Source organism: Channa argus, chromosome 13 (assembly GCF_033026475.1).
Source record: "Channa argus isolate prfri chromosome 13, Channa argus male v1.0, whole genome shotgun sequence".
Classification (NCBI taxonomy): domain Eukaryota; kingdom Metazoa; phylum Chordata; class Actinopteri; order Anabantiformes; family Channidae; genus Channa; species Channa argus.
This window is the reverse complement of record NC_090209.1, coordinates 18316006-18343346: the sequence shown is the minus strand read 5'-3', so window position 1 is coordinate 18343346 and position 27341 is coordinate 18316006. Positions and strand designations below refer to the sequence as shown.

The 27341-nt window shown below is 40.4% G+C and overlaps 2 protein-coding genes across 6 annotated transcripts; both read left to right on the top strand.

The window, feature by feature from the left end:
* The first annotated feature begins 492 nt into the window (after positions 1 to 492).
* Positions 493 to 10599, top strand: ifrd2 (interferon-related developmental regulator 2). Of its 5 annotated transcripts, XM_067525832.1 has the most exons (14): positions 494 to 1006; positions 1895 to 1945; positions 5370 to 5486; positions 5682 to 5766; positions 5844 to 5968; positions 6216 to 6373; positions 6954 to 7007; positions 7219 to 7397; positions 7745 to 7853; positions 8075 to 8209; positions 8392 to 8520; positions 8693 to 8785; positions 9005 to 9115; positions 9753 to 10599. In XM_067525832.1, the coding sequence occupies exons 1-13, from the start codon at positions 964 to 966 to the stop codon at positions 9083 to 9085; spliced, it is 1359 nt and encodes a 452-aa protein (XP_067381933.1). In that variant the 5' UTR covers positions 494 to 963; the 3' UTR covers positions 9086 to 9115; positions 9753 to 10599. The 5 variants fall into 5 exon arrangements, with proteins under 5 accessions (XP_067381934.1, XP_067381933.1, XP_067381932.1 ...); XM_067525833.1 differs by lacking the exon at positions 9753 to 10599 and having other exon boundaries at positions 493 to 1006; positions 8899 to 9016; XM_067525831.1 differs by having other exon boundaries at positions 9005 to 10599.
* Positions 10600 to 11425: 826 nt separating this feature from the next.
* zgc:136971 (S9 family peptidase) lies at positions 11426 to 23470 on the top strand. The gene is made up of 21 exons (XM_067528098.1): positions 11426 to 11924; positions 12401 to 12536; positions 13136 to 13211; positions 13291 to 13366; positions 13529 to 13641; positions 13870 to 14004; positions 14238 to 14329; positions 14553 to 14590; positions 14681 to 14802; positions 14895 to 14955; positions 15061 to 15155; positions 15805 to 15856; positions 16522 to 16616; positions 16740 to 16872; positions 16953 to 17030; positions 17103 to 17183; positions 17300 to 17388; positions 17598 to 17791; positions 17882 to 17984; positions 22827 to 22933; positions 23064 to 23470. Exons 1-21 carry the CDS (start codon positions 11807 to 11809, stop codon positions 23161 to 23163), a joined length of 2094 nt encoding a protein of 697 aa, XP_067384199.1. The 5' UTR covers positions 11426 to 11806; the 3' UTR covers positions 23164 to 23470.
* Positions 23471 to 27341: the final 3871 nt, after the last annotated feature.

Sequence of the window (27341 nt, the reverse complement as noted above, 5' to 3'; positions counted from 1 at the left end):
TTATATTAATCATTCTTTTTAACATTACTGTTTACATTACATTACTTGTCGGATCTTGATGAGGATCTAGAGGGGTCCAGAGAAATGGAGCAAGATTGGGACGTCAGTGGCTAAAATTGCCAAAAACCATTTGTCTCTCTCATAATTAGTGTCATAATCCTTTTAGGTAAAGCCAGATGTAGATTTGAATTGAATAATGTTTCATTGTTAATGATTTTTTAAACACGTAATATTCTAATTTGAATGTTAGTATTTTAAGTTTTATGAAAATCTATTAAAATTAAATTCTGAGAAGTCCCATTCTAACAGTCTAAATAATAGCCTAAATTTGTGCGTAGTATTTGTATAAAATTAACTTGACACAAAGTTGACTTTTACAATGATTACTCTTATATTTTTACACTTCCGTCTTGTTTGAGGTGGTTTATGGGCATGTTATCGGAAACGGGGGATGCTAACAAAAAAATAAAAACCTGGCAACCCCGGCTGCCGGCCTGATCAGTCATTACAGAGGGGAAGATGGTGGACTTGGCAACAGCCGCGTGCTTGAAACTCCGTCCCAAACACTTTGAACAATACTTACTGTCTCAACCAGGTATAAGATATAGATTACCCGGGGACAATTATAGATAATATTTTGTGAAAATCGTCGAGGAAAGCGACTTCTTCCCACTCCTTCGGACAACTCTGTAATTCCAGGACGGAGGACAGCGGAGAGTTGCTGAACGTGGTGGTGGTTGGTACTGAGGTTCGCTAGCAAACAGCGGGCAGAAGTGTGAAGAAGGTGGATCTCGGAGTGTCGATTTCTGCGGTAGTGCCGAGATAAGCTGCTGCTGCTGCTGCTGCTGCTGCCGCCTTCACGCCACCTGTCAAATCTGACTTTACAGTTGGACTGAAAACAGGCTAACTTTAGCTCGCTAGCCTCCGCTAGCATTGTTGTGAACTGGTCGATCACGGCTCGAAATGCCACGGAGTAAAAAGGGGAAACGTGGCTCCGGTAAGCCGGGTAAGTAGCGGCCATGCGCCAGCCAGCCTCCGCCAAGAAAACAACAGGAATGTGAGAAATTAGTATAACAGATACTATAAAAGGCTTGTTACGCTTGCTCACGCCATCTTTACGCTAGACTAGCATTTTAGTATCCGTGCCATATGGCTTGACCGATGAAACAGCTCGTTGCTCCGCTAACTACTTTGTTTAAATATTGTTTCAGTCCACCATGTGCTGCAGGTTAACGTGTACGAGGGACATTTGTGATGACGCCACTGTTGCACTTTAGGGAACTAATGTAGGTGGATAATTATTCACAGATCTCATTTTGTTGCTAATTGATGAGTTCAAATTCAGAACCCTGGTTTTCTAAAGTCAAATTTACAGGGTTATTTTTAGAAACAGTGCTATGTCCCGCAGAACAAGTTGACGAGTCAAAAGTGTTGGCAGAGGAAATAAGCATGCAACAGGATATTACTGTACCCTCACATGAATTCAGAGAGTTTGCTCATAGCGACACCTATTATTATTATTATTATTATTATTATTTATTTATTTATTTATTTTTTGAGGTGCTCGTGTGCCTGTACAGCTCTCACGTTTTATGGAATGACGTTACCAGGAGGGCTTTCGCACACGTGCTACCGCCTAAACAGACACACACACACACACAATGGCTAAATACATACATTCATGCTATTGACAAAACTGAGTCCAAGACTGTTTTTAACGTTTTTTTTTCTTTTAATCAGTGGAAGATGAGGTTCACATCTTGTGTTTTCTTCTTGTTTATGATCATTCCTACATTTTACCCATTGCTCTTTTATTCATCCACCTGTCCACCATTCTTCCTGAATCCTTTATTTTATCCATCCATTGGATCCTCCGTTCACACATGATCTCTAGGCTCTCTACGTCAGGAGGTCCTGCAGCTGTCAGCTAAAGCGTCCCTAAAAGGTAACTCCTCTGGCTTTCGACACTTGACCTCTGCTTCACAACCAACTTGAGGCTTGTCCAGAAGCTTAGAACTGCAGTACAGCATGCAGTGAAACCACCCCGTGCTTGTTAACCCACCACGTGTTTGTTCTAACAGTCTGAAAACTTCAAACTTGTGCCTAAAACATTTCCTGACCTGGCTGCTTACATTGTTGACTTATCCAACTTATCCACAGCTTCTTTGTGCTTTTACAGCACAGTGTCAGTAAAATAATTTCAATTTATTCACTTCACATGCATGTTGCACTTGAACATCGTGACTTCATGTTGACATGTTGATACCTATTTAAAAGACTTTATTCAGTGGTCCATACGGCAAGTTGATCCACATCAGGCCGTTGCATCTGTCCCACTTTTCGATTACCAGTGGCCGCTAACGCATAGTCTTGCTTCATTACCTCAAACCTAAGTGTGCTCCCACCAGGCCATTCATTTGTTAGAAATCCTTTTAGTTGTCCAGCCCTTTTTCCTCACTCGCACTTAGTTTTGTGCCTGGTTTGTTTTATTCATTCTTAATGCCATATTACTTTGATATTCTTGAAACAATTCACTGTAGTCTATTATGTACGGAACAACCACTTTTTTTATTTGTAATTTTCTCATTATTACTCATTGGGGCTCCCATCCCAAATTGCTTACTCTGTTTCCATGTATTTGTTTGTGATATTTGCTTAAGCGATGTGTTATTGATTGATTGACTTGATTTTTGGCAAATCAAGTTTGTAACATAGTTTAAGCTGTGTAACTTTAGTTTTTATATAATCTTTTTTGGCAGCACAATCTTTTTAGAGAAACATCCTCTCTTTCAAAGTAAAAGCTTTCTTATACAATTTTGTTTTGGACCATGTGAGCGAGGTTTGGATCCTTACAGAATTAAACAAAAAACATCAGTGAAGTTGGTGATAATTTTCCAAACTTTGAACCTCCAAAGCAAAATACAAGGAGAAACATATTTGTTTATTTTAATTTTGAGTTGTTGGTCCTGATATTAAAGCTTGTGCTGTTGGTCAGCAACCAGGGGACTTGAAGGAAAGCTCACACCTTTGGCTAAGAGTTCTAAATTGTCTGTCATAAGAGCAGCTTCTTTAGGAACTGACTGACCGCTGGACCTGTGAGTGACTGACTTGTAAGCATGAAGTCGCAAAGAGAGACAACACGTGAGTTGTCGCAGGCAGAGCTCTCACACGTCACATAACTGAGCTATGTGTGCGCAGGCCTGCGTGGAAAGGTGTGCACATGTCTTTCTGTAGTTATGTGGGCTGGACACCTTTTATTTCAGTAACATCAGTCTGAGGACTTGGGCTTTAGTGTTTTGAGTAAGGATTTGGTTGTTTTGGTTTGTACAGTGAGGATACGGGGGTAGGGGATACATTATGCCAGTGAGTGCTCTGACACAGTAAAGTCAGCCTCTAATACTGGTAATGGCTGTGAGGGAATGACCTTTGCTGTGGCCCGAGGTTCAAGGACTTTGACTTGGACATTACTAACTTATACATGCTTGGACAAAACACTATCTCAGCTTTGAGTAGGTTTATGCGTGAGACCCTGCAGACAGAACATTACATGACAATTGTCTAACTGGATTTTGTTTTAGTTTATCCCTGAGGTGTATGAATAGAAATGTTTTTGTTTTTTCAGATTTAATATTAGCTTCTTTAACATGTTTTTTTTGCCCAATCATTGTCCACTACAACTATAAAATAGTTGTTGGTGTTACGATGCTAAGAGAGAGTATAAAAATGTTTTGAAATTCTGTATGCAACCTTTCAGGTTTTCTAACAGTAATAAATAACAGTTATTTATAAGGAAATTCCATCAAGTCTTTCACTATTTACCAGACAATGGCCGTTTCAGCAGAGCTGAGAATGGCGAGGACTTAAATTAAAGTCTAGTACATAGTGGTTACAAACTATTGCTGAACATTCAGCCCATTTTACTTAGATTAAAGATCCTGAACTTCAACCGATTCCTGGGTCTTTAAAGGATTTGCACTTAAATTCTTCTGCATGATTTTTCGAATGCCTGAGCACGGCTGAAAACTTGTTAAATGCTTTTACCTAGTCTATAAATAATATGAACAAAACAACCAAGTAAAATATCATTACTCTTGAGAAAGTGACTTAATTCTTCACCTACCGCTCTTATCTTTCTGCAACAGTATCAGTAAACTCTGGGTCACCTCAACTGTCCTGGTTGACCTGATCATGAACGCACTCTCTCGTACAAGATCTGACCTTTCTGGATGGTACACACTGAACAGTTGAATAAATGAATGGCCACTCTGGTCACCAGTAATCCCACCAACATTAGAAAGTCCTGAGCCAGCAGCCAGCAGACCTCTTGTTCTTTTCAGACTGTAACAACTTGTCCCACGTCTCATACAGACAGAGCTGAGCTACATGGCAACTTTGCAGTAAATTTCTACTTGGTACTAGTCAAAGCAACAGGGAGTTTCCCAATGGAAAATCCTTAGTGACTAAGCGAACATCTCTTCCTGTGTTTGTGCTAGACCAATAAAAGACAACAAAGACGCATAAAATGATGATAATAATAATTGTAAAAAAACAATGGAACATAAATGGGAAAATCAGTCCTTAAAAAAAAAAAATGTGACAGAAGTCCTTTAGATTCATACTAGTGGTGTATCGCTATGGTCATCTTCCCTAAACAAGGCATTACTCACTGCTTGGATATGTTCTCTAACCAAACAGTGATAATTTAGGCTGCTTCTGGTTTGGTCTTGTTTATATTTCCATCTCAGAATTATAATTTTAAGTCTCTATGCCAGCCGATAGTAATAACGGACTGAAATGTTTTTTTCCATAACTGTATTGTGCAAGTGCCTCCAATTATACTGTTCCAAATTACCATGGAAATTAAATGATATCTCTACCAAAAACAGAGCATTTGGAGCTTTGCTGCTGGGTTATTTACAGCACACACACTGTAAAGTGTTTCTGTCATTTTGTACAATACCTTGTTTTGCAGCCTGCTGAGAAAGACGGTACAAAGCAACATTTTTGGACATTAGAAAGAAGAAAAACAAAACTTGTTTTCCAACAACACTTGACCTAGTGTTGATCATTACTTTCTACTTTTTTTTTTTTCTTCTCACTTTCTTAACATCGGATGACACTTAGCTCAGTCCTAATCATACCTGTTCTGACAGAGTTGCTCTGCCTTATTTAGATCAGTTGATTTCTATATGACCTTTCAACTTGTGACAGTCATGGCGCAGGACTTTGTAGACTTCATAGTTAATTTGCTTCATGTTTTGCTTACATGTTTTATCATATAAACAAAACCCCTTTCATATCCATCCTTTCTCCTCCATTCTTCTGTTGTTTTGCCAATTTTTTCATCTCTTGTGTTTTGTTTTCTCTAGGTGTTAAAAATGGATTAAAGGGAGAGTCTGGTGCCAGCGACGATGAGCTGACTTCTGATATTCTCAGCCACTGCAGCAGTGCCAGCGAGAGCACCTCTGTGCTGGAAGAGGGCACAGGTTAGCACTTTATTGCAGATATAACACTTACTGTTTAGAAATTATTTGTTTTGAAAAATGAAAAGATACCACGTGTCCCTGAGAAAACAGCCTTAATTTAATTTTATTATTTTTGTACTGTAGCTGTAAACATTGTACTTAGCAGTAAACATGCATATTATTATCCAAATCCGTGTGTGTGTGTGTAAAACACAGGAAGCGAGCAGGTGGATGAGCAGACTGCCCACGAAGAAACAGAAGACAAACTCAAACAGTGTATAGACAACCTGATGGATAAAAGGTGAGTTTATTATTTATTTTTTTATCCAGTCAATATGAATTATGGCAAGTGTTATGCTCTCATTGTCTCTGTGTCAGTGCGAAGACCCGCCTAGCAGCGCTTGAGTCTTTGCGACAGGCCTTCTCCTCCAGAGTGCTCACTGACTTCCTGAGAGAGAGGCGACTCACTATCAGTGACTGTATGGAGAGAAGCCTCAAAAAAGGTGAGACAAAACAAACTGATGTGTGTTTAACTTAGCAAAACAGACAACTGTGTTTCATCAAGTTGATTTTATATGAAGAATTTCTGTATAAGATTTTGCCCTGATTTAGCTTTTGACACTTGTCGTGATGAATATATTGTATGATTCATGAATCTTATGCTTCTCATTCTGGAGGAGAAATGGAGTCAACAGAAAATGCAGTTATTAAGACTAAACAGTGAATTTCATTCTCCTCTTCCTGTGTCAGGCAGTGGAGAGGAGCAGGCAGCAGCAGCCACAGTTTTCACCCTGCTCTGTATTCAGCTGGAGGGTGGAGATGAGGCAGAGGAGGGCTTAAAGATGCTTCGCCCCATCCTTACCACTATCCTGATTGACAACAGTGCCAGCATAGCAGCCCGCCAAAGTGTGAGTAATTACGTAAACCTGTATGATACGATCCACAATGTATAGGTGGGATTATGCTTCACTTATTGAAAATCCTGACCCAAATATTAAAAATGGTAAGTAAATACATAGTAATGGATCAAAACTTTGTCATGTGGACTGCAACCTAAATATTAGTAATTACAGTGATGATAAAGGCTACAGAATAACAACGACAAATCCAACTCAACAACATTAACTGCCACCATTTCAGAGTTAGAAATTTGTGACTGATAGATTGACTCCACAAAGAAAGATTTTGCCTTTAATAAATACGCATTATACAATTATTCCTTTTTTTTTTTTTTTTTTTTTTTTTTTTTTAATAGAAATGACATTGTTTACCACATGGAAGTGTTTTCTAACTGAAAACCTTAATCTGCAAATACATTTATGGTTGGCTGTTATTGGATGGAGAGAGACAAAAAAAAAATGGAATTTATTGATGAAATGGTCAAACATGCCCTTAATTTTTTTGGTGCTAGCTAACCTCGAAATATATTAGTCACAGTGGATTGTTCGTTCTTCTTAACCACATTTTGCTATTGGACTCTTCTTACAGTGTGCCAGAGCTCTGGGAATGTGCTGCTATGTCTCTGCTGCTGAAGATGGAGAGGTGGGAACAACTTGGCACCTTTTAATTTTTGGGGAGGGAAATCTTAAAGCAAATCATTTGGCTTTTTTGCTTTTTATTTGAGAGTTAGGACAGTCAAAAGTTTCATTCTGCCATGGACTAGCCAACATTTCTTTTTTTTTTTTCCATATTCTCATCCTCATTGCATTTTCTCTGTTCCTTTTCCCTTTACACCACCACCTACCCTTCTCAGGACTTGATCAAGTCATTGACCCTTCTGGAGAATGTGTTTATGTCTTCGTACCCCAACAAAGAGGGGATGCTGCCTATGCCAAAACCTGGGAGTCCAGCTCTCCACAGTGCTGCCCTTCAGGCCTGGTCGCTACTTGTTACCCTCTGTCCTTCTTCAAAACTGAGTTTGCTGCTTGACTTGTGAGTGAAACAAACAGTTCAACTTGAAAGAACAAAAAAAAGAAAAAACAATTAAGGAAGAGATGATGTTTTCTATATTAGTTATTGTCAGAAAATGCAAAAGATTTTGTTATTATGTTATTTTTTTGTGTAAATCTGTTTGTCACAGGTGGATAAAGAGTTAAGTTTGTGAAAAACAACAATGTAATTTGGAATAAAATAAAGTCCATCTCTGCTCTTTTCCTTTTTCCATCACACTCACTTAACTTGTGTTCCATGCTTTACGAGTGTAACATTTCAATAAGCGACGTTGCCCGCAGTGGTCACTATGTTAATTAAAATGCATTTTTCTGTTTGCCTCCCTTTAGTCACCTCCCCAAACTGCAGTCCTGTTTGCAAAGCAGTGACGTCAACTACAGGATCGCCGTAGGAGAGACCATCTCCTTGCTGGTAGAGCTGGGCCGAGATATAGATGAGGTAAACGCACACAAACAGTTGTTCCTTCAGGATGCAAGATTTTGCATAAACTAAATGGGGGACAGAATTTCAGGCTAATAAGCAAAACAGAGGACAGGTAGGAATTCCTTATCTGGTGAACTGGTATTACTCTTTTGCTCATAATACCTAAACACAACATCTTATTATTGTTGCATTACAGTTTTTTTTTTTTTTTTTAAATGGTGTGTTTGTGTGCATAGGACTTTGAGGTAGAGGACAGTGAAAGTCTATGTGAATGTCTGAAGAGTTTAGCCACAGACGGCAACAAACACAGAGCCAAGAATGACAGGAGAAAACAACGTTCAATCTTCAGAGAGGTGCTGCATTACATAGAGGTTGGTTTTGTATCTGCAAAGATGATATTTGTTTTATTGAGTTGTACTTTTATGTCATTTATTTGAATTATTTGTCTTTTCATTTTTTAGGCTGCAGACATCTGCTTATAATTTTTTATTATTTTTTCCTACAATGCTTATTTTAGCTTTGACTTTGTGATGTGACCCCTTCTTTTCTGCAGAATGAGGACTTCACAGAGGAGAAGATTAGGTTTGGAGTGGAAAGTGTTTACATCGACAGCTGGATGAGGAGACGAATTTACGATGCCTTCAAAGAAATCCTGGAATCTGGAGTCAGACATCACCTACAGGTCAGCAAATGTCCAAAGCAAGTAATGCACTCAGAGTGTACACAAAGATTACTCCGGTAACCCTAATGCTGCATTGCTAAATCATTAACAGTTTTACTTCTACATCGCCCACCACTACTGCCAATTGTTGACCGTCTCAAATCAGCATTGTGTGTGTTTTGTTTTGGTACAGTTCAACCCACTACTGAGAGACATCTTTGGCCTTGGTGCTCCCCTCATCTTGGACCCTACTGTTAAAGGCCAGAAGATATCACGGTTTGAGAAGGTAAACGCATATTTGGTGGCATTGCAATGTTATAAGAACAATTTGACTTATGTGTAGTGGTATTTTTCATTATTTTTCTCCTCTTGTCTTTATGCTGCATCCTTAATAAACAGCTGCTGGAGCTAAGGTTCAAACAGTATTTTTTTGTGAATACAGCCTGAGAAGTGTGAATATGTTGGAAATCATCTTTTTTTTTTTTTCTTCCCCTCTCTTCGACAGCATCACTTCAATTCAGCTGCCTTCAAAGCCAGGACTAAACAGAGGAACAAAGTCAGGGATAAACGTGCTGACGTCATGTGAGAGAAGGACGAGAATGGAGAAAATGGATCAGTAAGCGAAGACAGACTTTGCCTGTACTTCAATGCTTCAGCTGTCAGACAAATGTTCGACAAACACTTAACAGGGCTTTTTTACTACAATTTAATTCTCCAGAATGAAGATCCACCAATTACTGTTAGTTCAGTGGAAACAAATGGTAAAACATATTAAAACCTGTTTGTGCAGGTGAAAACTACTTCATTATTCTGGATAGTTGTCTGTGCATGCAGAACTGAGTTATTTATATTTCAGGACATATTTTTATCCATTTTATTGATGTAAAATAAGACAAAATGAAGTATTAAGTCTCATTGTAAGAGCCATTTTGAAGCTTTATGATGCATATCAGATCTGTGGACCATCACTGAAACAATCACTCTTTGTATTGATGCATAGTTTTTTTTTTTTTTTTTTTTTATTCAGCTCAACCTACTATGCTGGTGTTTAATAGCTCAGTCAAATCCCGCTAAAGCCAGTGTCTGATGCCTTTTACTAGACGTAATAAGTCATTTAGTTCTAAAACTTCATGTTTTGATGAGGATAAACTTGTAACAAAAACATTGACAAGAGCCACAAATACTGTAAAAAACTTTTCTCTGGGCTAAATTATTTCTTAGTTTCCCTTCATTTGTTCTGTCTTTACACCCAGAGTTGCTGCTTCAGCTGCCAAACCTGAAACTGACTCTACAAACAATGCAACCTTAAAGAAAATGTGTGTGGTGTGAGTATGTGTGTGTGTTGTTTGAAGTTTATTTAACACCATGAAATAAAACATTTGAACCATAATTATAACATGACAAGAAGATGCCTGTAATAGACCTTTTGATGTAGGAAAATTTATATAATTAAATCAAAGTTGAGTTGAGAATGTCACTTTCATTCATATATTTTGAGAGGAGAAATACATTTGTACCTTGTCTGGCGAATAATTGTATTTTACTTTCTAATTTATTAACAGCAGTACTGTGTGTTGTTTTTTTTTTTTTTTTAAAGAAATTTAAGAATCTTACGAACTGTACAGAAAATTGTGACGATGTCGATAAGAATTCGTATCTTGTTTTCATAAGCATTTTAAATGCAGTTACAGTCCATGGGTTTGTATTACAAGTATATTTGCAAAGGGATGTCTAGAAAGAGTTCTACTTGAATTGTTAGATACATTTGAATGATTTTTCTTTTGATGAACTATAAATATAAACTAATCACTAACTATAGCTGCTGAGCCGAAGTGTCATGGTGTTGCTGGTTTTAATAGGCAGCATTTAAACCTCACTGTGGTTCATGTGGCAGCACAATTGCAATTTTTACACTTTGAAACAACACAACAGCTTCCTGTAAGTTTCAATATTAATTGGAAAGTTACTGCTCTCATAGTTTCTGCTTTTGATCAGGTGAAAGTGAGCAATGGGCCTCCCACATTACAGGAACAAACTCTTATCCATTGTTCTGCTGTTAAGGGAAATGGGTAAAACTTGGATTAAATAAAGAGTATTTGAGATGTTTCTTTGTGTCTTTTGTCATCCCAGAGAGAATTTGTTTTTCTGTCCAGGAAAGACCAATACGGAAAAATAAGAGATCAGTTGGGAAGCTATCTTAATACACTGAAAATAATAAATAGTAAAAATAAAAAATATTTAACCAGCCTGAGGCACAGATTTTGCCTTTTAATAATTATGTATTTTCCAGCTGCAGTTTAAAATATTCAATGATTTGATAAACACAATTTAATATACTACTTTGAATGCATCATTACTGTGAACAGCAATGCAAAGTAACCAAGTACATTTGCTCAAGTACCAACAGACATTTGGCACGTTACAAAAAAAAAATAAAAATCCCCACATGGTTTTATCGAAATTACTGCTCAAGGCTCCAGAGAGGTAACATCCAATATTCCCCGATAAACAACTATTGGAGAAAATTCACACAAGACGCTAATGGAAAACTATCTTTTCTGCGGTTGATCCTCTCATGACCCCTTGTAATTCTCCTGTGACACTCTGAAAGGGACCAACCCTTAGGTTGAAAACAGTGGACTAAAGTAGCACACAAGCTCCAGTTTTGTCCAGATGTAACAACCTAAGTTACATATTAGTCCCATTTTCCAGTTTACTATTATATACAAGATCTTTAAATCCTATGTAAGGATTTAAATGCAGGACGTTAGTGACAAACAATGCCTACATGGAAATAAATCAATAAATAACAAGCAAGCAACACATCTGGAGAGAAATGTAGTTTTATTAAATTGAAATTAAAAAAGATTTGATAATGTTTTAAAGCAAAATAAAAATTAAGACATTTTTTAACGTAAGACTTGTACTTGTAACAGAGTAAATCTTCACTGCTGAAGGGGTACTTTTACTTTATTTAACAATGTGAGTACTGCTCCACAGACGGTCAGTTTCCTTAATACCACCCCTCCGAACTGAACCGAGGTGGTTTCGTCCATTCGCGGATTCAACATGGAGGCGCTGGTGGAGCCGAGATTGTTGTGAAGTGTTGAGTCAAGTCTCGGAGGAGAGGCGATGAAGCCACTGACACAGCCGAGCAGGACGAGCGTTTAACTCCCCGAACAGCTGCGAACAGGACACACGAGTGTTTCCGGTGCCTGATTCATGAGCGTGCGCCCCCCGTGTGATACACTGCTTGTGTCCCAATTGAGGTCGGCGTGCTTCGTGGCGCGTGCGGCTGCAGACGCCAATGGAACCCAGACTAATCACCGAGCTGTTCGGAGAAGTCAGCGGCCTCCCTGCGCCTGTTTCTGCTCGTGTGAGCGAAGAACAGCTCCCAGAGCTCCGGATCTACACCGTGACTGCAGGTGAGCCGCTGGTACAACCCCCCCCCTCCCCTTTTGCTGTCAGAGCTGTTTTGTAGTGGAGCGGGGGAATTGTAAAATAGAGATGACTTTGACCTGATGATGTTGATTTGTAACCTGCTACTGAAACTTTGTAAGGGGTTAAAGAAGGTTCCACAGTATTTATGGAAGAACACCACGCAGCCTGACGCCTATTATTGTAAGTTCAGGGAGGGACGTCTGAACTAGCCCCTCCTTTAATATCTGATAAATCAGTCTGATACTGCATGTTAAAAAATGATATATCATTAACTGTGAAACATTTGTTTTTCGTCCATATCTGCCAACAGATATACTTTATCGTTTAACCAGCATTACTGTTTATATTATATTCCAGAAAGATTTCCAGGCATTTTCTTGGAGGTCATTAGTCGATAAACATGGTGCAGATTGAGTGAGTGAGTGCAATTTGTAAAACTGTTCACTGTGTCTTCATTCAGACTGGAACCAGAGTGACTTGGTCCGGGCCTCCAGACTTCGCTACTCACAGCGGTGGACCCTGATCCCAAACAGCAAGGACCACAAGAGCATCGGGACTGTCCTCGCACCTGGACCCTGTGTGCCGGTGTCAGGAGAGTGAGTATTACCGAAGGGGGTAGTCATTTCAAATGTGTCTCAGAAAACATTACACTGGGGGGCACTCCCGTCTCGCAGCTAGAAGGTCATGGGTTTGAAAGTGCATGTCAGCGCCATGCTTGGCTGAGGCTTCTCTGGGTTCTCCAGTTTCCTCCTGCAATCCAAAGACATGCAGGTTTAATTTTTTTTTTTTTACTTTTAATTTTAATGTGCGAGTGGTTGTCTCTCCATTTGTAGCTTTGCGATAGCTGGACATGTTGAATGGCTGGAGACACATCAGTTGTCTGCCGATTGGAGGGTCAGCAGTTCGATTCCTGGCTCCTCTTGTCAGAGTATCTTTGACACTGAGTGGCAACTCCTTGCACGGCAGCCCTGCCGTCATCATTGTGCGAGTGTGTGTGTGAATTGGAAGCAATATTAAGTGCTTTGTCCAGTAAGGTAGAATGCAGACCATTTACTCGTTATCCCACATCTCTCCTAATGACAGGTGCAATTGGGTCTCACACATCCTCCAAGACCCAGGATAAGTAGTGTAGATGATGAATTGATTATTGAAAGCAGTCTTTGTTAACAGAGTTAATTACACTCCTGCTCCTCAGGTTACTCAGTGGACTCTCTCCAATTCGAGCCCTCAGGGCTGTTGTCAGGGAAACAGGCAGCCACCAGCTTCTGGAGGTGAGAAAAGGGGCAGTAGCATCTGCTATTAGTTTGTTGTTTGAGCATTTTGACAAGGTTGTGTTTTGTTGCTGTGTAGATATGGGATGGCCATGGCCTCAGGAAATGCCTCAACCTGACAGCCCTCGACATACACGGCAGAGTTTATGACGATGGTAAGAAGGATGCTTCACATGTTTGTTCGCAATTGCTTCTCTGTCGCTTAGCAATATTATATATTGCCACCCAAAAATGGCTAAGCAGGATCTACTGTAGTGCCTTCACAATAATGTGTGTTCATGCATTTTAAAATAAAGTGTGTGTGTGTGTGTTTCCAGTTCAGTTTGGCTGTCTGTCGTGGTCAGGGTGCGAGAATAAACTGTTGTATGTTGCTGAGAAGACCAAGAACCCATCGACACAAAGGCATGATGGGGAATCTGCATATGGGACGGTACTATACAACACACTCACACACACACAGTGAACAAGAACTTAAATGTATTAAGGATAATATCAATCACATTCTTAAACTATCACAACAGTTCACTAACTCACTCTTGATTTTACAATAATTGATTACATATTAAGCCAGTAAAGCCAAAAATTAGTTTATCAAAACTGTGTCACACAAATGTGTACATGTCTCTCATTTCTCTCGTGTCTTATTGTACCAAACTAGGACAGTAGTGTATACAGTGAGGACTGGGGCGAAGGTCTGACCAACAAGAGCACCCCAGTGCTCTGTGTGGTGAATCTGCAGAACGGTGCCGTCAGTGTGCTGCAGGGTGTGCCCACTGATGTCTCACCTGGTCAGGTAAGGACAGAGAGGACTCATCTTATACTAAAAGGATTTATTTGGTCTTTCAGTCTATGGAGACATAGCTCCAGTGAGCATTTGTTTTTGATATAAATGTTAATGTGGATTTATTGACATGATTGAATGACCTTTAATTTTACTGATACAAACTAACATAAGAATGTTCTTCTGGCTTCTTACTCTGCTCGGTTTAATAATCCTGCGTGTGTTTTATGAATGTTTTTTCCCAGGCTCTGTGGGCTCCTGGAAGTCAGTCGGTGATTTTTGTTGGTTGGTATCACGAACCGTTCAGACTGGGACTGAAATTCTGCTCCAATCGCAGGTCAGATGGATCCTCTTGTTTTCTGACTCAGTCTGAGTCACCATGAAAAAAAAAAAAACAACCTTAGCACTAAAGTTCAGTCAAGTTTGATTATTATTTATTTTTATTTTTTATTTTTTTTTAATTGCCCGAAGTCGTGGTTTTGATTTGGAAACGTAACAACTACCAGGCACCATTTGGTTTGCATTGCTGCTTCACTGTATGTCTCTCTGAACTATTTCAGGTCAGCATTGTTCAAACTCAGCCTGGATGGGCACTGTGGTATGTTCCCTTTGTCTCTGTCAGTTCATCAGATATGTTCTTTCTGCTCTGCTTCTCTGACCTCTTCGTATCCTCCTTTCTACAAACCAGAGTGTCTGTCGGGGGACAACCTGTCAGTGTCCTGTCCCAGGCTAAGTCCAGACGGGTCCACACTGATCTACCTGCAGGGCCAAGTGTTTGGCCCTCACAATCAGTGTCTCAGTCTGCAAGAGGTTGTGTGTGTGTGTGTGTGTGTGTGTGTGTGTGTGTATATTGTGTGTTTCTTCTCTTTAACAGTTAATAAGTCAGTTTTAATTTTCCACAGTTGGACTTGAAGAGCGGGAAGACATCAACACTGCTGGATGTTGTCAACAGACCACAGACTGGTAGGTTACATACAAAAATAACTAGTGATATGTGGTAGGATGCGAATTGAGCTTAGTACAAGACCAGAGTGATAAATATTACAGGTGAGCAGTTCTCTCTTACAGGTGAATTTGCAGGTGTTTATGAAGCTTTGCCATCGTCCTGCTGGTCTGCAGACAGTCAGAGAGTGGTGTTCAGCAGCGCCCACAGGAACCGGAAGGTAACTGATATTTTAAACAAGTTCCTGGCACTCACTCATTCGCTTTGTTTCCAAGAACTCGCTGTCATTCCTGAATTTACTGTGGAGCTAGAGTCAGTTAACTTAGCAGAAACACAACTAACCTGGTTGTGTCCCAGATTTCAAATCCACCTAGCAGCTCCTGTAAAGTTCACTGGTTATCTGGTTCCTTCTTATTTGTAACGCTCGAAAGGTGCTGATTTTTGTAGGTTACCTGATTCCATTAGCGTCTAGGATTTATACCAAATAAAGCTGAGCACTTCCAGGCTCTAGGTCTATAATCAAGACACAGTTATGAGGGTGTCAGCCATGTTTTTATCTAACAGGTTTGTTTTATGAAAAAAAAGACCCACACTACAAAATATTCTCAGTTTTTATTTAGTCATTGTAGGAAGTATTTAGACCCAGTAACCTTTTGTCTAGAAACACTAAAACAGGAAAGAAGAGCAATTTTTGTTCATCTGCATGTGACAAAGTGAAAGCATATTTCTAAAAAAAAATTTCAACCAAAAAAGGAAAACTTTATTTTTCAAGGGGTTTGAGTCTGATGAAACTAGTTTTTCTTATTTTGGATTCTTCTTGTTGTCAGACTCACAATCCCCCATGACTCATTTTCCTTTCTCTCTTCCAGGACGTCTTTATGGTTGACAGAAGATCAAAGAAAGTCACTTCCCTCTCCTATAGTAAGAGTAAATTCTCTCCGGCACCTCTATCTCTCCTGTCCTCATCTTCATCTCTTCTTTTTCCTCCTCCTCCGTCTCCCCTCTCATCTCTGTTTCCACCTCCGGTTTCTCCTTGTTGGCCTCCCCATCCACCTCTATCTCCTACTCCCCTTACTCCCCTGTCTCCTCTTCTTCCACCTCCCCCTTCTCCTTTCTCACCACTTCTAGTTCCTCCCCTTCCTTCTAACGCTCACCTTCCTCCTCCTCCTTCACCATCTCTTGATCCTCCTTTCTTCCCTCCCTCACCTCCTTCACCTTTTCAACTTCATCAGGAGCACAAGAGAGAACCAGAAGGTATGAAAACACCATGTGAGTTAATGTTGCAATAACAAAGCACACAATGACTCAACATTAAATGCAAATACAACTTGTACATTACTCCATATCAACCCAATTATTGCAAGTTTGTCACTTGAAATTAAACATTTTAACCATTAAAAATGATTTTATTTCAAATGCATCTTCATTCATAATTTAAACCTTTTGATTTGGATATACAGGGACTTGACATAAGATCATCCACACCTATGCAATTTAATGTGGGTATACTCAGTGAGTCCTCAAGACCTTTGTCTGTTCTGTCTGTCCTTCATCCATTTTTTTTTTCTCTTTACTCTCCTCTGCAGTTGCTTCTGAAGTTTACGGCAGCTGGAAGCTTCTGACCATCCAGCGGGACCTGCTGGTCGTCTGTTGCTCCAGCCCCAACACACCACCCACTTTGGTCAGACAGTTCACACACACACACAAACACAGGCATATTTATCTGTATCATTAAACAAGATTAATTAGATGAAAATAATTATTTACCTATTATCTCCTTGTGTTTGTGGGGCTATGTATGCAGCGGGTGGGTTTCCTCCCCTTGGCAAATGAGGCCATGACCTGGCGAACCCTGCAGCAGCCCCCCTTATCGTTTGACTTTAAGTGGAAATTTTTAGATGTAACACCTGCACCTGAGGAGGACAACACACAGTACTGTGAGCTTTCAATCACTCCTGCTTGTGATGTTGAGGTCTATTCTCCTTGTTTTTCTCTTACCCTGTCCCTCTCTCCCCAGCTGGCTTGAACTTTGGAGCAATTCTGGTTAAACCGTCTCTCTATGAAGCCAGGATACCTCTGGTTGTCTTCATCCATGGTCAGTGTACACTCTGTGTAATTGCTGTAAAATATTAAATTGTTACATTTTGTAACATGTTTTCTCCCTCAGGTGGACCTCACTCCCACTTTCCTGCGGAGTGGAACAGCATCACAGCTGGATTGGCTAAACTCGGCTTTGCTGTGCTCATGGGTAAAAAGCACACACATGGGGGGGGGGGGGGGGGGGGGGGGTCATTTGTCCTTAAGTTTGAAAAGCCTTTAAAGTTTTGTTCTGATTTATCCGTTTCCCTCTCTGTTTTTATCCAGTGAATTACCGGGGATCCACAGGGTTTGGCCAACACAGCATTTTATCCCTGATCGGTCAGATCGGAAGCCAGGATGTAATAGATGTGCAGGTACTGAGAGCTCCTCTTTTTGATGCAGAGTGCTGGATAATGAGGTTAGAAGCAGACCTTACAATACGAGGAAAATGGTAAAATGCGAGAAACTACTTTTTGATTATTAGAAAAGAAATAGGAAAATTTGTCCTAAAGTACAGTGTTTAGCCATAAAGTATTACTGTGCAGTATTACTGATCTGATTACAACTCCCTGTCTTTACCCAGAGGGCTGTGCTTACCGCGCTGCAGAGTGACCTGACACTCGACCCCAAACGCTTGGCTGTGATTGGCGGTTCTCATGGGGGTTTTCTGTCCTGTCACCTGATTGGTCAGTACCCGGAGTTTTACAAAGCGTGTGCTGCCAGGAACCCTGTTATCAATGCTGCAACTTTATTGGGAACCAGTGATATAGTGGACTGGTGAGACAGACACACAAACAACAACTGATCCACACAGGATGCACACGAGCTTTACAGTTTCATTTTCTCTCTCTCTGTTCCTGCTACAAGGCGTTACACCAGTGTGGGGTTTCCGTTCTCATATGACCGAATACCCACCGCTGAATCCCTGGCAGCCATGTTGGATAAATCACCCATCACACATGCTGCTCAGGTCAGTCCCTTAAACATTATGTACATATAACTAACTCTGTATTGTAAGAACTGAATTTGTTTCGCTGCTTTCATAACAAAAGTGGAAATCAGAAGCCTCTAGACTTCTGTAGTGGAGCCTCATCGTAGTGCCTGTAAAATGTATCTGTTTTGCACATGGAGGAAAAGACGACACCTTTTGCTTTCAGCTGTTCCCTTTCAGGGGTCACCACAGCGAATCATGTGCCTCCATCTAACCCTGTCCTCTGCATCCTCTTCTCTCACACCAACTAACTTTATGTCCTCTCTCACTACATCCATCAATTTGGTCTTCCACTAGACCTCCTGCCTGGCAGCTCCAACCTCAATCTGGCCTCTCTGACTTTATCTCCAAAACTTCTAACATGAGCTGTCCCTCTAATGTCCTCATTCCTGATCCTGTCAATCCTAAACATCTTCAGCTCTGCCTCCTATCTTTTCTTCAGTGCCACTGTCTTTAAGCTGAACAACATCGTTGGTCTCACCACCGTCTTGAAGACCTTCCCTTTCATTCTTGCTGATACTCTTTTATCTCTTTTATACACACCTGACAACTTTTTCCACCCGTTCTAACCTGCTTGCACTCACCTCTTTTCCACACTCTCCGTTGCTCTGAACTGTTGACCCTAAATACTCACCTTCTTCACCTCTGATCCCTGTAACGTCACCATTCCCCCTGGGTCCCTCTCATTGACACACATGTATTCTGTCTTACTGCAGCTAAGCTTCATTCCTCTGTTTTCCAGAGCAGACCTCCACCTCTCTAAATTTTCCTCCACCTGCTCCTTCTTCTCACTACAAATCATAATGTCATCTGCAAACATCATAGTCCGTGGAGATTCCTGTCTAACCTCATCTGTCAGCCTGTCCATCAGCAGAGCAAACAAGAAGGGCCTCAGAGCCGATCCTTGATGCAGACCCACGTCCACCTTGAACTCCTCTGTCAAACCTACAGCAAACCTCACCACAGTCTTACAGCTCTCATACATGTCCTGCATCACTCTAACACACTTCCCTGACACTCCAGACTTCCTCATACAATACCACAGCTCCTCTCTCTGCACCCTAGAAAATTAAAAAAACGTGACGATTCGCGGGCAAGTTCGGGAGTGTAACAACAATTACATCTAAGCAAACTGACACATGGGATTTGCGATTATAAACCATGACTATTAAAATCAATGTGACCATAATGTCAATCTCTGTGTTAATGTTGCAATGGAAATGACCTTCAAATCTAGAAAAAAACAGCTTGTTACAGCTAGCCTCTGCTCAAAAAGAAAGGATACACACACAAAAAAAAATAAAGAACCACCGCAACACAAATTTTAAAAAAGTGTGTGTAGTGTGTGGTGTAAAGGACAAGTATGTAATAAGACCAAAGCCACACAGTATTTACTCTACAGCTTCCTCTGCACCAAGCCTGCAGTGTGGCCCATCTTAACCTCTGCCCTTAGCCTAGCTTCCACTACTCTTTCCCACAACTTCAATGTTTGGCTCATCAGCTTTATTCCTCTGTAGTTGCCACAGCTCTGCACATCTCCCTTGTTCTTAAAAATGGGCACCAGTACACTTCTCCTTCATTCCTCAGGCATCCTCTCACTCTCCAAGATCTTGTTAAAGAAACTAGTGAGAAACTCTGCCACCTCTCCACAGGTATTACATTAGGACCAACTGTCTTTCCACTGTTCAACGTCCTCCTCACTTCACTCTTTGCCACATCCTGCTTCACACCAGTCACCTCTTCTATTCTATGTTCTCTTTTAATTTTCCTCTTCATCAACTCTTCAAAGTTTCCTTCCCATCACACTCCTGGCACCTGGCAGTACATTTTCATCCTTATCTTTAATCACCTTATGTTGCTGCACATCCTTCCCATCTCTCTGCCTCAGTAACCTGTACAAATCCACCTCTCCCTCCTTAGTGTTCAACCTAGCATACAATTCTTCATATGGTCTTTGTTTGGCCTTTTCCACCTCTACCTTCACATTAAGCTGCAACTCCCTGTAGTCCTGTCTACTCTCTTCAGTCCCCTCAGTGTCCCACTTCTTCTTAGCTAACCTCTTTCTCTGTATACACTCCTGAACTTCCTTGTTCCACCACCAAGTCTCCTTGTCCGCTTTCCTCTTTCCAGATAACACACAGAGTACCCTCCTACCTGTCTCCCTGATCACATTAGCAGTACTTGTCCAGTCATCTGAAAGCATCTCCTTTCCACCCATAGTCTGTCTCAGTTCCTCCCTGAAAACTACACAACATTCTTCCTTTTTCAACTTCCACCATTTCGTCCTCTGATCTGCCTTAGTCCTCTTCATCTTCCTCACCACCAGAGTCATTGTACACGCCACCATCCTGTGTTGACTGGGACACTCTCCCCGAGCAATACTTTGCAGTCACTGATTTCTTTCAGCTTACAACATTGACATAAGATGTAGTTCACCTGAGTGCTTCTACCTCCGCTCTTATACGTCACCCTATGTTCCTGCCTCTTCTGGAAGAAAGTGTTCACTACAGCCATTTCCATCCTCTTTGCAAAGTCTACCACCATCTGTCCTTCTGTGTTCCTGTCCTGAAGACCAAACCTGCCCATCACATTCTCATCACCTCTGTTTCCTTCACCAACAGGAACCATTGAAATCATCACCAGTCACCACTCTCTCACCTCTGGGGATGCTAGTCATCACTTCATCTAACTCACTTCAGAATTTCTCCTTCTCTCCTAACTCACATCCTAACTGTAGTGAATAACCACTAAGAACATTGAACATCACTCCTTCAATTTCCAGCTTCAGACTCATCAACCTGTCTGATACTCTTTTCATCTCTAGAACATTCCTAAAAAAAACTCCTCTTTCAGGATAACTCCTACTCAATTTCTCTTCCTATCTGACCCATGGTAAAACGACTTAAACCCTGCTCCTAAGGTTCAAGCTTTGCTACCTTTCCACTAGGTCTCCTGGATACACAGTTTATCCACCTTCCTTCTCTGCATCATGTCAACCTTGTCTAGCCTTCCCTGTCATTGTCCTAACAGTCAAAGTCCCTACCATCAGTCCTACAGTCTTAGCTTTTCTTTTTTCTCTCTGCCTACGAACACACCTTCCTCCTCTACCCCCCCCCTCGACCAACAGTAGTCCAATTTCCACCAGTACCCTGTAGGTCAACAGCACCGGTGGAGGTCGTTGTTCACATCCGGGCCCCAACCAATCCGGTATGGGAGTCATTTTTGGTGTGAAAGTCTTGGGACTGGCACAAGAAGACACTGGCTTGTGTCCCCATGCGGTTGCATTGTAAATTGTGTAAAATGTAAATAAAAACAGAATGCAATCATTTACAAATTTCATTAACCCATATCTTATTCACAACAGAACATAAACAACATATCAACGTTGAAACAGATTATACCATTTCATGGAAAATATTTTGAATTTGATTGAAGCAACACACTCAAAAGTTGGAAGATAAGGAACAAAGGGCTGGAAAGTTTTTCCCAAATCAAAAACTAATGGAGCTTTTGATAAGTAATTACATTAATTTGGAACAGGTCAGTAACAGGACTGGTATAAAAGCAGCATTTCAGAGAAGCAGAGGTTCACCAATCTGTGACAAACACAAAAGTCTAAAAATGCATTAAAAACAGACATGATTCTTTACTGGACATCACTGCATCAGCTCAGGAACATTTCTAGAAATCACTGTCTGAACACATTTCACTCTGCAATCCACAAATGTTAGTATGTTAAACTGTTTCATCCAAAGAAGAAGCCATATGTGAACATGACCCAGAAAGTTTATGTAAAAGGCTCTGAGGCAAACTGCGTGGTCAAAATTTAAAATTGTTTTTTTGGAACCATGGACACTATGTCTTGTGGACTAAAGAGGAGAGAGACCACCCAGCTTGTTATCAGCAGACAGTTAAAAACCTGTCCACAAATAGTATGGGGATGCATTAGTGCATATAGCACGGGCAGCTTACACATCAGTAAAATCTCCAATCCTGAAACATGGAAGTTTTAGAGCAACATATGCTCCCATCCACACAACGTCTCTTTCAGGAAAGGCCTTGGATATATATGAAAGACAATGCTAAACCACATACTACAGCCATAACAACAGCATGGCTTCACAGGAGAAGACTCCAGGGGCTGAACTGGCCTGACTGCAGTCCAGACCTTTCACCAATAGAAAACATTTGGTGCATCATAAAAAAAACCCAGCACAAAGTCCCAGGACTGTTCAGCAGCTAGAATCCTGCATCAGACAAGATCGGGACAACATTCCTCTCCTAAAACTCCAGCAACTGGTCTCTTCACTTACCAGATGTTTACAGACAGTAGTTAAAAGAAGAGAGGATGACACACAATGATAAACATGGCCGTGTTCCAACTTTTTTGAGATGTCTTGCTGCCATCCAATTCAGTTTGATGAAATGGTAAAAATTCTCAGTTCCTGATATGTTGTTTAGGTTCTATTGTAAATAAAAAATGGGTTGATGAGATCTGCCAATCATTGCATTGTTTTATTAAATCTACATTTCACACATCTTCCCATTTTTTTTTTTTTTTTGAATTGGTGTTGTAAAAAGTGATTGTTTTGACCTGATAGTTGATCTGAATTGGGATTAATCCTATAAAAAAGGATATGTCCCATCCACCCTAATTAACAGGGAAGTCCCATCACTAGTTTTTAGATTTAGGACCCGGGCTATTGTGACAGGGTTTTAGATTCTAGTGCTACTCGAGGAAACGTACGAGTGAGATTCATAAAGAAACTGTATTTGTGTGTGTAAATGTACCTTTAAGTGTTACAAATTATGTCTGTTTAGATCAAGGCTCCAGTGTTGCTGATGCTGGGAGGCAGAGACAGGCGAGTGTCCCCTCACCAGGGTCTGGAGCTCTATAAAGCCCTGAAGAGCAGAGCCTCACCTGTCAGGTACAACAGAGCACAGTACATCAAACAAAGCCAGCCAGCTGATATTTGAAACAAAAAACATCTTCATCACAACACTGAAACCAATAATTGTGATCATGGTGTGATTTTACCATTGTTCTTTTTGTTGTAGATTGTTGTGGTTTCCAGAAGACGGACATTCTTTATCCAGAGTGGACACGCAGGCCGACTGCTTCCTCAACACGGTGCTGTGGTTGAACCAGCATCTCTGAACACACAACCAAACTGGGATTAAAACTTTGCTGAAGGGGGCTCTGCTACTCTAACATTTTCATTTAAAGAGGAGAAATTTGTTTATTTACAGAACATTTAATAATCTTTAAAAAAAAACCACTGCCTTTTTTAATCCAAAAGAGATTCTGTATGTTCCATTGTAGCTGGTTTTGTAAAACCTTTTTAAACTAAAACGTGACAACCTCACTGTTTTGTACTCATGTTTGAATAATTTTGTATGTAGTACTATTTGAGCAAGTGCATAGCTGTTAATGTTTTCTGTAATAAAAAGAAACCATCTGGTTATCTTAGCTTGGCACAAATTCATAGCTGAAGAATCTGTTTCTAACAAATAATGCAGGCTGACAAAACAGGCCTTTTATATTTGGTAAACAGAATCTGCACACTGTCCTGCAGATGGCAGCATCTGTTCATCATAGCTTCTTCTCTTTTTCAGAACCATTAACATTTAAAATTGCACCTACCATCAAATCAGCTTGATGGCTAGTAAAAATATTATAAAATGTATTTTTTACCTAAACAAAATGGATGTGACACTTACATAAGTGTGAAGGCAAAATGGCAACTGCAAACTAAAAGGAGTCACTTTGTCTAGTACAAGTCTGAGCTGACAGAAAAACAGAACTGTGTTACATTTAACTTTAACCAGTACATTTAGAAAATAATATGTGAAACCTTGTAACCTCAGATTGTACAGGATTATACACCACCTGAAACCTAATCTGGAGCTTTTAATTGAGGCTCTCTCTCACCTTCCTCACAAGCTGTTTGACCAAACAATCCGCAGTAATGCTGACTTTCAGGTCAACATAAGAGCTGCAGAAAGGATCCAGCAAAACAAGCTCTCTTTGATTTCTTGTGGCAATGAACTTTTGATTCTCTTGTTTGTCATATATCTACAGTATATTATCTGACCATTTACTTAGTGCTTTATCTTTCTTCCAATTGGCACCGGGCAGTTCTGTCTGCATATTCAGGGATGAAAAAAAAAAAAAAAAAAAACGTGAAACAGTCACGTCTAATGTGTGTTTAGTTTGCAGTTTACTGTACATCTCTTTGATAGCTTTCATGATCCACCCTATCTTAATCTTTTTTTTTTTTTATAGAACAAAATGTGAAGACTGGGACAAGGAGAACAGATACACAGACAGTTACGTAGGAAAGCACAGCCTCTGTCTCAGTACTTTGGTGGCCTTGTTGAGACTTGATAGTGGCCTTGAAATGAAAGTCCCACAACTTACATTTCCCAGACAACACAATCCTTCAATTGATGCTGACAACAAATTTCACAGATGAAGATCAGGTACCCAGATGACACACCGAGGTGGCTCATATGTTCCAGATTTTTCCTTTCTGAAGTCTCACCCTGGTGTCCCAGACACAGTGGCAATGTTAATTGTCTTCTCCACCAACACTTTGCTCTATGGCCTTGACTTGCAGCTGCTGCCCGATGAAGTCACTGTGATGTGGGTGTTGCTTGAGGTCACCGATTTGAGAGATGAAGAGAAGGAATGATGGGGATTGTGTTGATGAGGAAGTGGCACAAGAAGAAAAGTGGAGTGAGACACAGGCGACCGGGTGTGCAAGACAATCAATGAGCCAGATAGAAGAAGTTCTCAGCATCCCTCTGTGGTATTCTGGTGTGTGGGCTGGGGCACAGAGATGAAGCATTGTTGAAAGCTGAAGATGGGGGTAGGACGTAGACAGACAAAGGGAGGAAACAGTGCAAGTGTGTTTTCTGACGCTGGGGGACAAAGAGTCTTTTGGTGTTGGTTTGTTCTGGTGCTTCCCCTCTTCGGCCGACTGCAGAGAAAGGAGGAGAAAAGACGACGTCAGATTAGCAGAGGATGAATGAAAACAGCTGAGCAGAACAAGCAGGGGAGAGCCCACTCAGGTTGAACTGTACAGTTTGAATATGAAGCTACCGCCAGCAGCCAGCTGTCTTAAATTAACACTGGAAACAAACTACCAGAACCAATAGAGACCATTTTAATCAACATGTTATATCTTATTCGTTTAATCTGGGGAAAAAAAAACCTAGGAGTAAAAACAGCCTGTAGTTTTATTGGGCTTCCAACACGTTTGACAATGTCTCAACAGAAGGGCTGAAACGTCCTGACTAGCTGTTTCCTCCTGCTTCTAGGCTCTCGTCAACCATCAGCAGCACAGTAGCGTAGTGTTTAATGATAACCTGTTTGACGAACAGACATCATGATTTAAAGAAATTATGTAATTTTTGTGTATTGTTGACTCTTGTTTGTGCTAGAAGACTAAAGCTGTCAGTAGACAGGGACACGCTGTTAGTCCTGGACTGAACTTTACTCCTGTGTACACTGTCATGCTAGAGGAAATGGGCTTTAAAGGCCTTGTTAAGTTATGGGATTGGGAAAGTAATATAGTGTACTGTGGGAGTCCAGTGTACTAAGGAATAAATTAAAAAGTGCACACTATGACGGGAATAGGCTGAAATTGGATTTGGATGAGCTTCAAGGTTGTTTGACTTTTTTATTCTTTACAAACTTCTTACAAAATGTCCTGATTCCCAAATATATAAATTAGATTTACATGGTGAATAAATCAACATTAAAGCTCCAACATCTGCATCCTTTTACACTACTTCTTCACATCCAGTCCTTGGAGCCATGGCCTTCACATGTGTGCCAAGATGTAATGTCTTCATATATGTGTGTGTTTCTTTTGCAGTTTGACTTCAGGATTCAGGAAATTTTGGCCTTGTTTCTCATTCTTTGTTAGATTTTCTTGCTGTGCCCATTGGGTCAGCTCTCTTCCTGCCCTTCATTCTCGTTTTTGTCTTTCAGTGTCTACACAGCTTTCATTCACCAGCCTGTGAACACAGGCATTAACGAGAGGAAGCAATGTTTTATCATCTCCCTTTCGATTCAGCTTTAGACTGTTAGAGGTTGTTTGAACAGCGAGGGCCAGTTCACAGATGGAGGCATGTTGTGTTATATCAGCGCAATGAAAACTGTGACCTTTCGCCTATATAATTTATTGTTTCCTTATAAATCAGTCCCTCCCTCTCTCTCTCTTCCATTCCCTCAATCCCATGTTTTTTTCAGTCATGTCACTGTGTTTCATTTCTTGTTTTTGTTTTTTGGGCTTAATCTGCCATTTATGCCAAAGAATGGTGGGCTTGTCTCTGGGATTCATGTGGTTTTACACCACAGCTGGTTGGGACCGTGATGGTTTTGGCTTTGTCGTCTATAACAGGTGGAGCTATTGTCTGCATAGAAAGGGCGGTGGTGTGGATCAGTTATGAAGATTCATAGACTTTGTGGTCTGGTTCTATAGAGGTATTTGTTATTGTGAAGTGTCTCTCTTGTTTTTCAAATAAAAAGTCTGACAGTAAACTTATTTCACTCTGTATATAATTCATTCCATTTGTTTCATTAATTTGGAAGAAGCAACATGTTTTGGCAACTGTTCTCTTTTCCAGCAGTACGATCCAGGTATCAGAAGGTGCATTTCCTTTTCATTTCTGTTTTCAACAAAACCAAACAGCCTTCACCAAAGTGTGATGAAGACAGATTAAAGCAATAAATGATAATGTGCAAGAACCATATTATTTACAAGTCACTCATGCCTCTGCTAAATTGAGACAAAAACAATAATGTCCCAATGTTTAATTCCTGAAAACAAATAAATGACACATAACCATCATGTTTCCCAACATCTGGGGTTTGACTGGCTCTTAATTAAAACCTCTTGTTGCTTTTTCTTCATCTTCAGTGGTTTTGTCACCCAGTTGGAGGCACCAACTCGTTCTATGCAAATAATAAAAAATAAATAAATAAATAAAAGAAAACGTTACATTTGGATTAATAACCTAACTTTTGTTTAAAATTTGAAACTTTGCTTGGAATAATCTAAATACCTTTAGAGTTTCTGCAGCTACAGTTTTGACAGTTGCAGTTCCAGAATCAATTGCGAGTGCAGGAAATAACGCATTATATTGCTTGGGCTGTACTATCTACTGTACTATCTAAGCCCACAGCCCACAGCATTAAGCAGATCATGGGAATATTCCATCTGAACTGTCACACAAACCCGTTTCATCTCTGCTCCTCCTCCTTCCATTTGGCTCTCTTCCATCTTTCTTTTGTCACATGTATCTGTCTCCCTTTTCCCTTTCTAT